The following is a 15112-nucleotide window of genomic DNA, read 5'->3' on the forward strand; positions in this document are numbered from 1 at the left end:
TGATTTACCAAAGCCCAGCCCACACACTTTGCTCCTCTAGCACCAGATTACTCACTGTGCCTGCTCTCTTCCTTCCTCTCCCCCTCGTCCCCCTCTCCATCCCCCCATCTTACCTCCTTCGCTTCCCCACAGCACCTGTATATATGTATATATGTTTGTACATATTTATTACTCTATTTATTTATTTATTTATTTTACTTGTACATATCTATTCTATTTATTTTATTTTGTTAATATGTTTTGTTTTGTTCTCTTGTCTCCCCCTTTTAGACTGTGAGCCCACTGTTGGGTAGGGACTGTCTCTATATGTTCCAACTTGTACTTCCCAAGCGCTTAGTACAGTGCTCTGCACACAGTAAGTGCTCAATAAATACGATTGATTGATTGATCTTACCGCTGACCCCTTCTCCACATCTTCTCCTTAGCCTGAAACTCCCTCCACTTCCATATGCCCCAGACCACCACTCATTCTCCCCACCTTCAAAACATTAATTAAGGTAACATCTCCTCTAAGAGGCCTTCCCGAATTAAGCCCTCTTTTCCCCGGCTCCGTCTCTCTTCTGCGTCATCAGTGCCCTTGGATCTGTGACCTTTGGGTATTCGATATTCACCCCACACCACCTATGCACATATCTATAAACTATATCAATCAATCAATCAATCGTATTTATTGAGCACTTACTGTGTGCAGAGCACTGTACTAAGCGCTTGGGAAGTACAAGCTGGCAACATATAGAGGCAGTCCCTACCCAACAGTGGGATATGTATTAGAAATTATTTATATTCATGTCTCTCGACTCACTGTGGGCAGGGAACATATCTGCCAACTCCGTTGTATTGTACTCTTTCAAGCACTTAGTACAGTGCTCTGCATACAGTAAGCGCTCAATAAATGCCGTTGATAACGAGGAGGAGAAGGATGGCAGAAGGGCGAAAGGAAGAGGACAGAAGACATGCAGAAGAAGGAAAGCAAAAGAGAAGCCAGAGAGATAGAGGTGGGGGAAATAGTGGGCTCCTCACAACGCCATTGCCAACTTTGCTTTGAGTCACTTGGGTGGTAAGAGATTTGGATTTCTACATTGACATTTTGGCATTAACCCGTGATAATAATAATAATGATGGCATTTATTAAGCGCTTACTATGTGTTCTAAGTGCTGAAGAGGCAAACATCACGATGCACATGATACTCCAATTATTCTGATGTTCACCCCACATTTGTCTAGAAACTAGGTAACCCAGGAATCTGGTCCCGAGCTCCCAGTAGCATGTATGCTCCTCAGACACCTGACTGTCCCTGACCCTTTTTAGACTGTGAGCCCACTGTTGGGTAGGGACTGTCTCTATATGTTGCCAACTTGTACTTCCCAAGCGCTTAGTACAGTGCTCTGCACACAGTAAGCACTCAATAAATACGATTGATTGATTATGGCATCCGGAAGGGAGGAGTGTGAGAGATGGGTCAGTTGCCTGGCTTTGTAGCGGACTGTCCAGTTTACAAATGGTCTGTCTCCTGTCCAGTATGGATTAGGCAACTGATTGCCTTTACATCTGGTATTTTCATTTTCATTGCCCACCCAGCTTCCTCCACAGCTTCCGCCATGGAGTTTCACAGCTTGGAAATGGTGTCCGTATTCATGTGGGTCTTGGGGGGGATTAAGATGGCACTGCAATCAATCAATCAATCAATCAATCGTATTTATTGAGCGCTTACTGTGTGCAAAGCATTGTACTAAGTGCTTACATAGAGACAGTCCCTACCCAACAGTGGGCTCACAGTCTAAAAGGGGGAGACAGAGAACAAAACCAAACATACTAACAAAATAAAATAAATAGAATAGCTATGTACAAGTAAAATAAATAGAGTGATAAATATGTACAAACATATATACAGGTGCTGTGGGGAAGGGAAGGAGGTAAGATGGGGGGATGGAGAGGGGGAAATGAAATACAGCAAATGAAGAGAGAGATCTGGGGAGTCCCCTGAAGAAGAGTTGTAGGGTCAGAAGAACTCAGCATTCTTCCACAAAGTAGTGTGTACGCCCTCAACATGTCCGGTGTAACGTGTAGGACATCAGGATGGTCCTAACGCCAGAGTGCCGTCAGTGATCACCCTAGTGAGAGGGCACCCGGGAGATGTTTAAAAAACAAACGAAAGCTCCGCTGTTTTTCCATGTGAATGAAACCTGAGCTGTGGGTCTTGAAGTTGAGAATATAGAAGTTGAGTTCTGAACTGGCCCAGATCATTTTTCTACAGAAATGTTCAGGCCAGGTTTCTCCACTCCTTGAGAAACTCCAGTGGTTGCCCATCCACCTCCACTGCAAAGAGAAACTCCTCACCATTGGCTTTAAAGCGGTCGATCACCTTGCTCCTCCTCCATCACCTGGTACTGTTCTACTACTACCCAGCCCTCACAATTTGTTCCTCTAATGCTGATCTTTTCACTACACCTCAATCTTGTTTATCTCTCCGCCAACCTCTTGCCCACATCCTGCCTGTAGCCTGGAACGCCCTCCCTCCCCAAATCCAACAGACCATTACTTCCCCCAACCCTTCAAAGCCTTATTGAAGGCGCATCTCCTCCAGGAAGCCTTCCCTGACTTCCTTCCCTCTTCTTCCACTCCCTTTTATGTTGCCCTGACTTGCTCCCTTTGTTTTTCCTCCTTCCCAGCCCCACTGCACTTACGTACATATCCGTAATTTATTTATTTATATTAATATCTGTCTCCTCCTCTGCTTTGCACATTGTAAGCGCTTAATAAATGCCATCATTATTATTATTATTATTATTGTAAACTCACTGTGGGCAGTGAATGTGTCTGTTTATTGTTATATTGTACTCTCCCAAGCGCTTAGTAAAGTGTTCTGCACACAGTAAGTACTCAATAAATACGATTGAATGAATAAGTGAATGGGCAGCAGCTGGATAGAAGATTGGATACCCTCCCTGTTGTACATAGTTCACAACCAGAGGGAAAGACTGTAAGCCCATTGTTGGGGAGGGACCATCTCTATATGTTGCCAACTTGCACTTCCCAAGCGCTTAGTACAGTGCTCTGCACACAGTAAGCGCTCAATAAATATGATTGAATGAATAATAATAATAATGGCATTTATTAAGCACTTACTATGTGTAAAGCACTGTTCTAAGTGCTGGGCACTGTTCTAAGCGCTGGGAATAGTACAGTGCTCTGCACACAGTAAGCGCTCAATAAATACGATTGAATGAATAATAATAATAATGGCATTTATTAAGCACTTACTATGTGCAAAGCACTGTTCTAAGCACTGGAGCACTGTTCTAAGCGCTGGGCACTGTTCTAAGCGCTGGGAATAATAAAGTGCTCTGCACACAGTAAGCGCTCAATAAATACGATTGAATGAATAATAATAATAATGGCATTTATTAGGCACTTACTATGTGCAAAGCACTGTTCTAAGCCCTAGAGCACTGTTCTAAGCGCTGGACACTGTTCTAAGTGCTGGGAATAAATATGTATTACTTTAGCACATGTGTTGCGCGGATCTTCCAGCTCCTTAGAGATCTCACCTGACCTGCTATAGATTGTGCTGTATAACGGTCAGTCTTTGGTGAGATCTGTATGTGTATGTTTGTACATATTTATTACTCTATTTATTTATTTATTTATTTATTTATTTTACTTGTACATATCTATTCTATTTATTTTATTTTGTTAGTATGTTTGGTTTTGTTCTCTGTCTCCCCCTTTTAGACTGTGAGCCCACTGTTGGGTAAGGACTGTCTCTATATGTTGCCAGTTTGTACTTCCCAAGCACTTAGTACAGTGCTCTGCACATAGTAAGCGCTCAATAAATATGATTGATGGTGATGATGATCCAAAGATCCTCTTGAAAGTTGGCAAATGAATTGCAGAGATAAAAAGGTGGAACTACATTGCCCAGGAAAAAAGGGATTGATCTGATACCTCTTTGCACCGCAATAAGGAATGGCTTTGTATCGTATTCTCCCAAGCACTTGGTATAGTGCTCTGTACACAGTAAGCGCTCAATAAATACGATTGATTGATTGAATGAATGAATGGATGGCCCAGGACAGAGTTAAATCCCCAGAGTTGTCTTGAGAGGAATTTCAAGACTGTGAGCCTGTTGTTGGGTAGGGGCCCTCTCTATGTGTTGCTAACTTGTGCTTCCCAAGTGCTTAGTACAGTGCTCTGCACACAGTAAGTGCTCAATAAATATGACTGAATGAATGAATAGGGGAGGGAAAAAAATCTCTTTTTTCCTAGGGCTGGTGGAGTGAGGTGGCATTTCATAGAAAAGCAGTGTGGCTTAGTGGGAAGAATACAGGCTTGGGAGTCAGAGGTCATGGGTTCTAATCCCGGCTCTGCCGCTTGTCAGCTGTGTAAACTTGGGCAAGTCACTTAACTTCTCTGGGCCTGTTACCTCATCTGTAAAATGGGGATGAAGACTGTGAGCCCCCCATGGGACAACCTGATGACCTTAAATCTACCCCAGTGCTTAGAAGAGTGGTTGGCACATAGTAAGTGCTTAACAAATGCCAACATTATTATTATTTTCCAGCTCTGTGGACCAGGATCCTCATAGGTGAGAAGTTCTATCCCCTTCTTAAACTGAGGAAAAGATAGGCCAGGGAAGTGGAGCTCGATGATCTATTTTGGGGTTTTCTGGTGTAAATTCCCACAGGATTTATGTACATATCTGTAAATTACATATTATCATCATCATCATCATCATCAATAGTATTTATTGAGCGCTTACTATGTGCAGAGCACTGTACTAAGCGCTTGGGAAGTACAAATTGGCAACATATTATAAAATTATTTATTTATATTCATGATCTATTTTGGGGTTTTCTGGTGTAAATTCCTACAGGATTTACGTACTTATCTATAAATTACATATTATAAAATTATTTATTTATATTCATGTCTATCTCCCCCTCTAGACTGAAAGCTCGCTGTGGTTAGAGAATGTGTCTACCAACAGAGTTATGTTGTACTCTCCCAAGCATTTAGGACAGTGCTCTGCACACGTAAGAGCTCAATAAATACCACTGATGATGATGATAAATCTTGAATTGTGGTTTAAAATCCCTATTCGAATGTACATTCTTTTCAGTTGCATCCCTGATTTTAAAAAGTGTTTGTTAGCAAACGTGTAATCAGAGTTTTACAATCCTTCAAAGGCAGGGGTCCTTTTGGGCTACTGGTCAGATTCCACATCTCAGTTTCTCCTTTTGAGTGTCCGGATTGGTGAAGGACTCCGCTGGCTTCTCACTCAAGGGATTTCAACAAATCGGACCCTGCGTCAAAATCCTTTCTAATCTCCCTCAGGATTTCCCCCTTCTGAAAGTAACTAGGTAGCTTTGCGAATAAGTACAAGCGGAATAATAATAATTGTGGGATTTGCTGAGCACTTATTAGGTGTCAAGCTCTGCTCTAAGCACTGTGATAGATACAAGTCAATCAGGTCGGACCTAGTCCTTGTCCAACTTGAGACACAGAGTCCATGTAGGAGGGAGGATCTCCATTTTACAGATGAGGAAACCAAAAGACAGAGAAGTTAAATGACTCGTCCAAGGTCCTTCAGCAGCCAAGTACCGGAGCCCGGATTAGGCCCCAGGTCCTCTGGTTCCCAGGCCTGTGCTCTTTCCAGTAGGTCTCCTCCACATATTTACTATTCGATTTATTTTGTTAATGATGTGCATATAGCTATAATTCTATTTATTTAGACGATTTTGACACCTGTCTCCATGTTTTGTTTTGTTGTCTGTCTCCCCCTTCTAGACTGTGAGCCTGTTGTTGGGTAGGGACTGTCTCTATACATTGCCGACTTGTACTTCCCAAGCGCTTAGTACAGTGCTCTGCACACAGTAAGTGCTCAATAAATACGATTGAATGAATGAATGAACGAATCTACAAGGACTAAAATAAATTAAATCAGAGTTCTTTACCATTTGCCTGGGTTTAATTCATTCATTCATTTAATCACATTTTTTGAGTGCTTACTATGAGCAAATCACTTTACTAAGTGCTTGGGAGAGTATGATATAATAATAGACATATTCCTGGCCCACAACAAGCTTAAATGAGTACGCGGTTAATAATAATAATAATGATGGCATTTATTAAGCACTTACTATGTGCAAAGCACTGTTCTAAGCGCTGGGGAGGTTACAAGGTGACCAGGTTGTCCCACGTGGGGCTCACAATCTTAATCCCCATTTTACAGATGAGGTAACTGAGGCCCAGATAAGTGAAGTGACTTGCCCAAAGTCACACAGCTGACAATTGGCGGAGGCAGGATTTGAGCCCATGATCTCCAAAGCATGAGCTCTTTCCACTGAGCCACACTGCTTCTGTGTTCTCTGTAAACTGCTTTAGGGGGCCTTTCAGTGGCTCTGTACTCTCCCAGGCACTTAGTACAGTGATCTGTATGTAGTAAGCGCTCAATAAATACCACTGATAACCACCGATCTTGTAGGCTGCAGATCGGGCCCCGGGGTCTCCTCGAGGTCAGTGTCTGGGCCTCAGCCTGCACTGTATTCCCCAAGTAATTGAGATTGTGCTGTGTCCACTGTCGATTCTTACACTGCACCTGCTAAGACCCCGAAACCCACAAATACCCCGAGGCATCTCTCATTTAATCTGATTTATTTTCAGGTTGTTTGGCTGAGTGCCCCCTTCACCCTCACAGGGGTGGGCCTGAGCAATCTTCTTCCAGATCAGATTTGATTTTCTGAAAAGAAAAGTGGGGAGGCAGCACATCTGAAAGGGCTGGGTACAAGACAGGAAAGGGAAAGCAGAACAAGCCCAGCGCCAAGAGACAGCTCTCCCAAGTCACTCGACTGGGATCTAAAGCCTGGATACGACTGACTAGATGCACACCTTAAGAGTCCCAAATAAGTCCCCCGAATTGTGGAATCTGAACCCCACATGAAGTTGATTGGGCCTGCGGGACAAACTCCCCTATCAGGGTCAGTCGCCGAGCTGAACCTCACTTCTCGGCTCCTTCTGGAATTGTCGACGGGTGGCATGGAAATCACATCCCTCTTCTTCTCCTTGGGGGCTCGGGCCTGGCTGGAGAGCGTTCCGCTTCAAGTCTCTTCGGAAAGTTGGAAGACGACCGATCCCTGCCCTGCAGAGCTGATCCCAGATCCTCCTCCTTCTTTTGAGCTGAGCGGCCTGGACTGCTAAGCTTCAACCCTCACTAAGCACCTGAACCCATTTCAGAGGAAGAGGGGCAGAGGGGCAAAGTCAGGCTCGCGTCAAAGCTAATTTAAGGGATGGGTGAAGTGGGCAGCCCCCTCTCAGGGTCGTACCTGGAGAGTTTCCAGTCCTCTACCAGTCTTAACTAGGAGAGGGAGAGTCAAACAGAGGCCTACCCATTCCATTCCTAGCTTGGGTAGTGGCTAGTGAGTGGAAGGCAATCTGCTACAAGTCAAAAGTCACCGGTCGTGGGCAGCAGCAACATGAGAGAGTTGAGGGCAGAGACTCAAGTTGACTGCATGGAAGAAGGCATGGTGAACCATTTCTGCATTTTTACCAAGAAAACTCTCTGGATAAGCTACCAGAACGATCGCAGATGGAGAGTGGGGCATTCTGGGACAGATGTGTCCATGGAGTCGCTATAGATCAGAAACAACCCGACAGCATATAACAAGACAAAAAGTGGGCAGGGGCTGCCACTTTGTAGGGGTCAAGATTGGACATCCTATTCCTCCTGTCAACATCAGAGCACCCAGGGGTAGCTCCAAACCCCTTCTCCCCAACGCCTACCAGCGCACATGTTTGGCAGTCTTAGGGAGGCAGGCATTTCCCAGGCCCAGGCAGGGAACTACCTGCCATTCCGTTAATTTCTCTCCTTAAACTGGACCCTTCCCAGGCCAAAGCCTCTCTGCTTCACCTTGTGGAGTGGGGGGCGTTTAAGGAGTGGCGATCCTGAACCGGCTGCAAAATGCTCAGTTGCCAGGGGGCCACTGACACACAAGCCCAGGCCCTGCGAAAGTCCGAGAAAATGGCAGGAAGTTGGGCGAGGTTGGTTAAGGGAATATTTTGAGATTTGAATTTCACCAGGGGAGCAGACCCGAAGATTCCCGATCCCCCACTCAGTCAACCCTGACGAACCCAACCGTGCCCGTTGGCTTCCGAGTCCTTCTGGGCTATGTGCCAGCAGCCTTTCTCTGCACCCTACACCCCTCTGTGGCCAGCATCGCTTCCGGACTCATTCCCAGATCTGGCCAAGTCACACCCCTCGGGGGGCGATGCCCAAGCAGATGCCCATTCTGGCACTGCTGAAGCCCTGCTGCCCCCTCCGCCACTCCCAGCAGTGTGGCGTCACAAATGCAGCTGTCCCCTCGACAGCCGTTCCTGGCTGCCTTCCAACATGGTTCCTCAGCCCCAAGCTAATTTCACCACGCCAAGAGTCCTCAGCGCAGCCCCTGGGGATGGATATGGCCTGCTTCAGGAAGGAGAACTTCAGCAGTTTCAGCCTGGCTAGTCGGTCCATCTTGGAGTCTGAAGGACCTATGTTGTAAAGTCCTGAAGTAGAGCCTGGAGTTCGCTGAATGAATCTCCTAACCAACAATCTGCTCTTAACGCTGATCCTGACTCACCTCTGTGGGGCCAAGGAGAAGTTTGCCACTAGGCTCTGAACTTCCTCACCAGCTCTTGTGCTGGAGAAGAATTTCCCTGCGGTTCTTCTGGGTCTTCTCTGTCTCTTCCGTGTCCTTTCACTCTAACGAGGAGAAGCGTTGTTGCCTAATTGATAGATGACAGGCCTGGAAATCAGAGGGACTTGTGCTTTTATCCTGGCTCTACCACTTGCCTGCTATGTGACCTTTGACAAGTCACTTAACTTCTCTGTGTCTCAGTTACCTCATCTCTAAAATGGAGATTAAGACTGTGAGCCCCATGTGGGACAGAAACTGTGTCCAACTTGATTAGTATCTACCCCAGTGCTTAGTACAGTTCCTAGCACATAGTAAGCGCTTAACAAATACCATAAATAAAAAAACCCACAAAACAAACAAACAAAAGACAGAAGGTGGCAAATGGCTGAGAAATCGAGGCCCAGTCCCTTGACGCCATGGATGCTGTGGTCAATCCTCTTCGAGTTTGGGTGAAGCTGAGCTGAGCTCACTCTTCTGAAACAAGAGGGGTGAGGTTTAAGGCCTGAAACTCCTGTCTGGTCTGCAGTAAGGCAGAAGGAATGAAAGCTTTAAAGGGATGTCAGTGGGTATGGAGTGGGGAGCTATAGAGGAGCAAGGGAGGGGAAAAAAGGGAAGAAGAGAGGTGGTTGGTGGAGGTAAATTTTGCCAGAAAAGGTGCACTACTGAACCACTGCTTGGACAAAGTGTGCAAAGAGATTTTCTCTCAGTCACCACAGTTATGGAAGCTGTTTCACCACCTGCAGGTTATCTTGGAGCAGAAGGATAACTCTTCTAATATTTGGATACACACAAGCCTCAAGGATACTTCTATTTTTCCCTGGGCTCTGCTGGCAGCCCCTCAATAGCCTCTTCCAGCCCTCAGAAGAGATGGTAACCCACCCAATCCCACCAGCTTCTTCCAATGCTAGGTTGGGAACAAGTCAGGCCTGATGGTGGGCCTCAGCCTTTGAGAACGGTCCTGGCTTAGAAGGATGGCCGTGTCCAAAGGAAGGGCTCTCTGGCCAGGTCAGATCACCTGGACATCAATTTCTGGGCCCCCAACCCTCCTTCCTCCCATCCTGGCACCCTTCTGGCAGTTTGATAGGCAAGGTGAACGCTTGGGCTTCAGGCTCTGTTCTGGACCGCAGACGGGATGTTGAGGGGAACCTGGAGCTGGCAAGGGGCTTTGGGGTAGCTGGCTGGACCTTTTTGCCATCCAAGTATTTGCCTGCTCGGGGGTCAGGCCAGGCAGGGTGGTCCAGTGGAATTGGAGCAGATAGCAGACTGGCATAAGCACTGGTATCTTGGTTCATTCAGGATCATCAGGTAGAGCCCGGTGGATAGGAGAACTGTGTATTAGCCCCCTGTGGCCTCAGGCTTTCATCTGGGCCCTTTGTTCTTTTTAACAGAGAAGAACACGCTCTCCCGGGGGCCTGGAAGCTAGGGGTCAGCCACACGACTCGGTTGGAGACCCCCAAAGTACAGGCCTGGGGTGTGGAGGAGGCTAGGTGGCTCAAACTATTCGGGAAGTAGCTTGCAGAGCCAGGGGTGGGACCCCAGAATCATGACGGTCATGTCCTCTCCTACTAGATTATCTCAGTGGTCTTATTGGGGCAGACAACCTCCTGCCAGACTGGAGGCAGCAGTCAGTCCCAGGGAGGGGCAGGAAGATCCCAGAAATCCCAGAGGAAAACCTTTCGGATGATCAGAGTCAGAACCCCTCCCACCCTCACCCACTTCCCCTCTGGAGGCTGGGGCTGTTGCAGCTCTCTCCCCTGGTTTCAATCAGCCAGACCTCCCCAACCCTGCCAGCCTAAGGCAGATTCCTTTGTGCTTTAAGAGAAAAAATCCTGATAACTGTCCAAAGTTTAAAACAAAAAAAAAAGAACAAAAAAAAAGGCCAGACCCAAACAAACAAGCAAAATCACAATGAGATCGGAAACCCAGCCAGCGCCTGGGAGCGAGGCAGGCGGGGAAGGGTCCTCAGGGCAGGCTGGCAATGTCTCTCTCGGGCGGGGGGCCTCTCGGCCTCGGGCTGCTCTCGTTGGCTTTCCCTTCGAACATCATGACGCTGGGAGGAAAGGAGAAAACACAAGCACAAGAATAAGTTTGGGCAAGTCCTTTAGTCGCTGTCCCAGTCCCTTCCTCCACCCCAGGGTGGATGCTGCTGCTGGGCCGAACTGGGGCCAATCCAGGATGCCCGCTGACATGGTTACCATCTCGCTGCCCCGCCACTTCCAGCCCCCAAGCTCGCTACACCAGTGCTACCAGCAGAAGCCCATGCCCTGATATGGTGTGAGAAGTAGCACAGCCTAATGGATAGAGCACAGGCCTGGCAGTCAGGAGGATCTGGGTTCCAATCCTAAGTCCACCACTTCAGCTGTGTAACCCTGGGCAAGTCACTTCTCCGTGCCTCAGTTACCTCATCTATAAAATGGGGATTAAGACTGCCCTATGTGGGACAGGGATGGTGTCCAACATGATTATTTTGTATCTACCCCAGCGCTTGGAACAGTTCCTGGCTCATAGTAAGCGATTGATAAATATCATTAAAAAAGAGAGACACCCAGGGCCCGTGACTGCTCTTGCTTCCGTTAGGGTGGTCCCCATGGCCTCTGCCTTTGGGCTGGCCTCCGGGAGCTCCTCTTGCCGTGCTCGTGACCCGGGGAGCAAGGGAAAGGGAAGGAAGAGGAGGATAAGGCCGAAGAGGAGGAGAGCGTGGGGTTTGAGGTTGGCACTCCAGCCCTTGGAACCCTTCCAGCCATGAGGCTAGTAGTAACGTGGGCCTAGCCCAAGCCCAGCCAGTTTTGGGTGGGTGTGGGGATGGCAGGAAGCCCTAGGGTTGGCCACGAGATTTGAGCTGTCATTTTCTAGAGCCCAAAGTGGGGATGGGAGTTGGCAGGCTCCAGCATGTCAGAGTTTGTGCTGGAGAGCGGGGTAGGGGGCGGAGGTGGGAGTGGGGAGAGCAGCAGCTGGCTTCCGGCAGCCAGCATTATAGGAGCAGCAGTGTTCCTGAAAAGATTTCTTAGAGAAAAGAGGATGAAAAAAGGGCAGGAACTTCACGAGTCAGCCACCCTGCCTATCCCTTCTCCTGGGAACCAGGATGGCACATTGGAGGATGAAGCAGAAATGAAGGCCCAGCTTCTCATATCACCCCAAAACAGGGATAGTAAAGGACCAGCCTGTAAACTCTAGACTATAAGCTTGCTGTGGACAGAGAACTCTGTTATAGTGTACTCTCCCAAGTGCTTAGTACAGAGTTCTGCACACGGTAAGCACTCAATAAATACAACTGATTGATTGACCAGATCGGGCCTTACATCCACTCTTTCAGGGGTCTCTGCTAGGATATGGGTGGGAAAGGGCAGACACAGGAGGAGGCAAGGGCATCTCTTTCCCTTTCCCCTTCAGAGGGAGAGCCTGCTACATAAATGCCATCCACAGCTGCCCCTGTGCCCAGACAGTAGCGGCAGAGGCTGTAGCTGCTCAGGGGTGCCAACTGAAATGGGTTGGACCAATTCCTTGCCCCCCAGTCTCCACAGCAGCTCCCCCAGAAGTGCGGGAGGAGAAACCGTGTCCACAAGAGAGGGTGGTTAGTGCAGCCACGGGTCAGCGGGTGTGAGAGAGTGTGTGTACATGTGTGCGTACTTTGGTGACAGTGTCGTTGTCCCTGCACTTATCCTACCTGCTCAACTGTGACAAGACTGTAAGCTCATTGTGGGCAGGGAACATGCCTATCAACTCTGTTATATTGTATGCTCCCAAGCACTTAGTACAGTGTTCTGCACACAGAATGTACTCAATTAATATGATTGATTGAAGTACCATATTTGCCATTCCCTAGCAGGACCCCAGTGGCAGCATTCTCTGAGGAATTGATAATAATGTTGGTATTTGTTAATCGCTTACTATGTGCAAAGCACTGTTCTAAGTGCTGGGTAGGCTACAAGGTTGCAAGGTTACAAACTTGTCCCACGGGGAGCTCACAGTCTTAATCCCCATTTTACAGATGAGGTAACTGAGGCACAGAGAAGTGAAGTGACTTGCCCAGTCACACAGCTGACAATTGGTGGAGCCAGGATTTGAACCCATGACCTCTGACTCCAAAGCCCAAGCTCTTTCCACTGAGCCACGCTGCTTCTCTGATGTGGCCTACTGGAAAAAGCATGGGCCTGAGAGGTCAGAGGACCTGGGTTCTAATCCTGGCTCCACACCCTGGTCTGCTGGGAGACATTGGGCAAGTCACTTCACTTCTGCGCCTCAGTTACCTCATCAATAAAATGGGAAATAGGAATGTGAGCCCCATGCGGGGCACGGACTGTGTCCGAACTATCTTGAATCTACCCCAGGCTGGCACTTAGTAAGCGATTAAAAAATACTACGTGAAAAAAAAGTCTTCCACTTCAGCTACTTCTGGGCCCGAGGTTGTGGCTTCAACGGCACTGAGGCGAGGAAAGCGAAGTGGAAAGGAGACTTTGAGAGGCAGGGGGTAGGCCGCTGCAAGGTCGGGGGAGAACCCAGAACGGAAAGGGTAGTCCTCTGGCAGCGGATCGGCTTCGGACTCCCAATCCCGGCCAGGCGGTACTCACAGCTTGAGGACAGCGGACCGCTTCCCGAGCATCATGTTGACGAAGTCTCGGTAGGAGATGGTCTCGCTGATGCCACCCGTCACTTCCGAAATCATCTTCTTCATCTCCAGGTGGGTCTTGGGGACTCCCAACTTCTCCATCATCCTCTTCAGCGACATCAGGTCTACAGGAGGGAAATCACCCCGGCAAGGCTAGTGTAAACCGTTCGCCAGCAGGGAAAGGAAAGGGCCGGACGGGAAGGGGTGATGGAGATGCCAAGAGGCAGAATAGGGATGGATTCAGTTCTAGCCAACTCCGGACACAAGGGGAGGGAAGAGGAGGGGGACTTCTCTCCCAAACTATCTCCACCTGGGAGAGGTGGAAGGTTTGGAGACAGGAGAGAGGAAAGAGGGAATCTGAGAGTAACAGACTTGAGTGTTGTTTGGGATTTAAGGAAGATTCCCACCCCAACACAGGGAATTCTGAAGAAAACAGGGAGTTTTCTTGTGGTCTGGTTTTTTTTTTAGATGGTATTTGTTAAGTGTCCACTATATGCTGTTCTAAGCACTGAGATTGATTCCCACCCCAACACAAGGAATTCTGGTGAAAACAGGAAGTTGTCCTGAGGATTTTTTTTTTAATAGCGTTTGTTAAGCATTTACTGCGTGCCAAGTACTGTTCTAAGTCACAGGAAGCGGCGTGGTTCAGTGGATAGAGCCCAGGTCTGGGAGTTGGAAGGACCTAGATTCTAACCTGGCTCTGCCATATGTCTGCTGTGTGACCTTGGGCAAATCGCTTCACTTCTCTGTGCCTCAGTTACCTCAGTTGTAAAATGGGGATTTAGAGTGTGAGTCTCTTGTGGGACAGGGACTGTGTCCAACCTGATTAACTTGTATCTACCCCAGTGCTTAGCACAAAGTAAATGCTTCACAAATACCATTATTACTACTACTACTACTACTACTACTACTACTACTACTACTGCTGCTACTACTACTACTACTACTACTACTACTACTACTACTACTACTACTACTAGTAAGTTCTGGGGTATACACAAGTTAATCAGGTAGACACAGCCCTGTCCCACATGGGACTCACAGTCTACCTAGGAGGGAGAACAGGTATTTAGTCCTCATTTTACAGCTAAGTAAACTGAGGCACATAAAAGTGAAATGGCTTGCCCAAGGTCATTCAGCAGGCAGGTAGCAGAGCCAGAATTAGGACCCAGATCTTCTGATTCACAGGTTCAATCACTTTCCATTAGGCCATGCTGCTTCTCAGGTCTTGTCCGTCTCCAAGTCCCCTATCACTCCCACCAGTGTGGAACCATTTCTCTGTTGTCTGCTGCTGCTGCTGTTGCTCCTTTCCCTCCCCAGACGTAGCTGCATCAGAAAATAGAAGCAGCGAGCATCCAGAGAACTGGCAAAGACTCCTGGCATGAACGTTGCTTCTGCTGCTGAGCTTCAGGTGGCAGGGAGAGAATGCGGGGCCTCAGCCAGCTCCCGAAAATACCACATGGGGCAGGAAGATAAAACCAAGGAAAGTCATAAAACTCCAAAAAAACAAGGGAGGCCCAAACAAATCCCGCAGAGTTGGAGCTTGTACTCCCTCCACCCCTTCCCCACCCTCCCCTACCCCAGCTGGGTCTCTGCGGCCAAGGTCTGAGGCAATTTCCTGCGGATTGTTCTGGGGTGAAACAATGTGTTATCAGCAGAATCCTCCAGCGGGTTGGCAGGCAGCAAGGTGGAGGGGCTACAAGGCCGGGGGCCAGGAGGTTTCCAGTTACTGTACTGTCAGGCCCCTGGATGCTGAGATTGGGCATCAAAGAGCCAGTCGGGCGCCGTTCTCTGCCAAGCTCAGGGGGAAGCTTTGAGGGGTCAACTCTTTGC

General features: G+C 48.1%; 1 protein-coding gene and 1 non-coding gene across 2 annotated transcripts in view; one reads left to right on the forward strand and one right to left on the reverse strand.

Annotated features, from left to right (window-relative positions):
- Positions 1-7305: 7305 nt before the first annotated feature.
- On the forward strand, positions 7306-7443 carry LOC119927815. The gene has a single exon (XR_005450784.1). It is a non-coding gene; the product is annotated as a small nucleolar RNA SNORA7 (small nucleolar RNA).
- Positions 7444-10506: 3063 nt separating this feature from the next.
- Positions 10507-15112, reverse strand: part of AIF1L (allograft inflammatory factor 1 like) — a 30944-nt gene continuing 26338 nt past the window's right edge. Inside the window, exons 5-6 of the mRNA XM_038745264.1 lie at positions 13242-13404; positions 10507-10723 (exon numbers count right to left, since the gene is read on the reverse strand). Coding sequence (XP_038601192.1) covers positions 10636-10723; positions 13242-13404 — 251 coding nt within the window. The 3' untranslated portion in view covers positions 10507-10635. The remainder of the gene's footprint in view (positions 10724-13241; positions 13405-15112) is intronic.

This window comes from Tachyglossus aculeatus, chromosome 4, assembly GCF_015852505.1.
Source record: "Tachyglossus aculeatus isolate mTacAcu1 chromosome 4, mTacAcu1.pri, whole genome shotgun sequence".
Taxonomy (NCBI): Eukaryota; Metazoa; Chordata; class Mammalia; order Monotremata; family Tachyglossidae; genus Tachyglossus; species Tachyglossus aculeatus.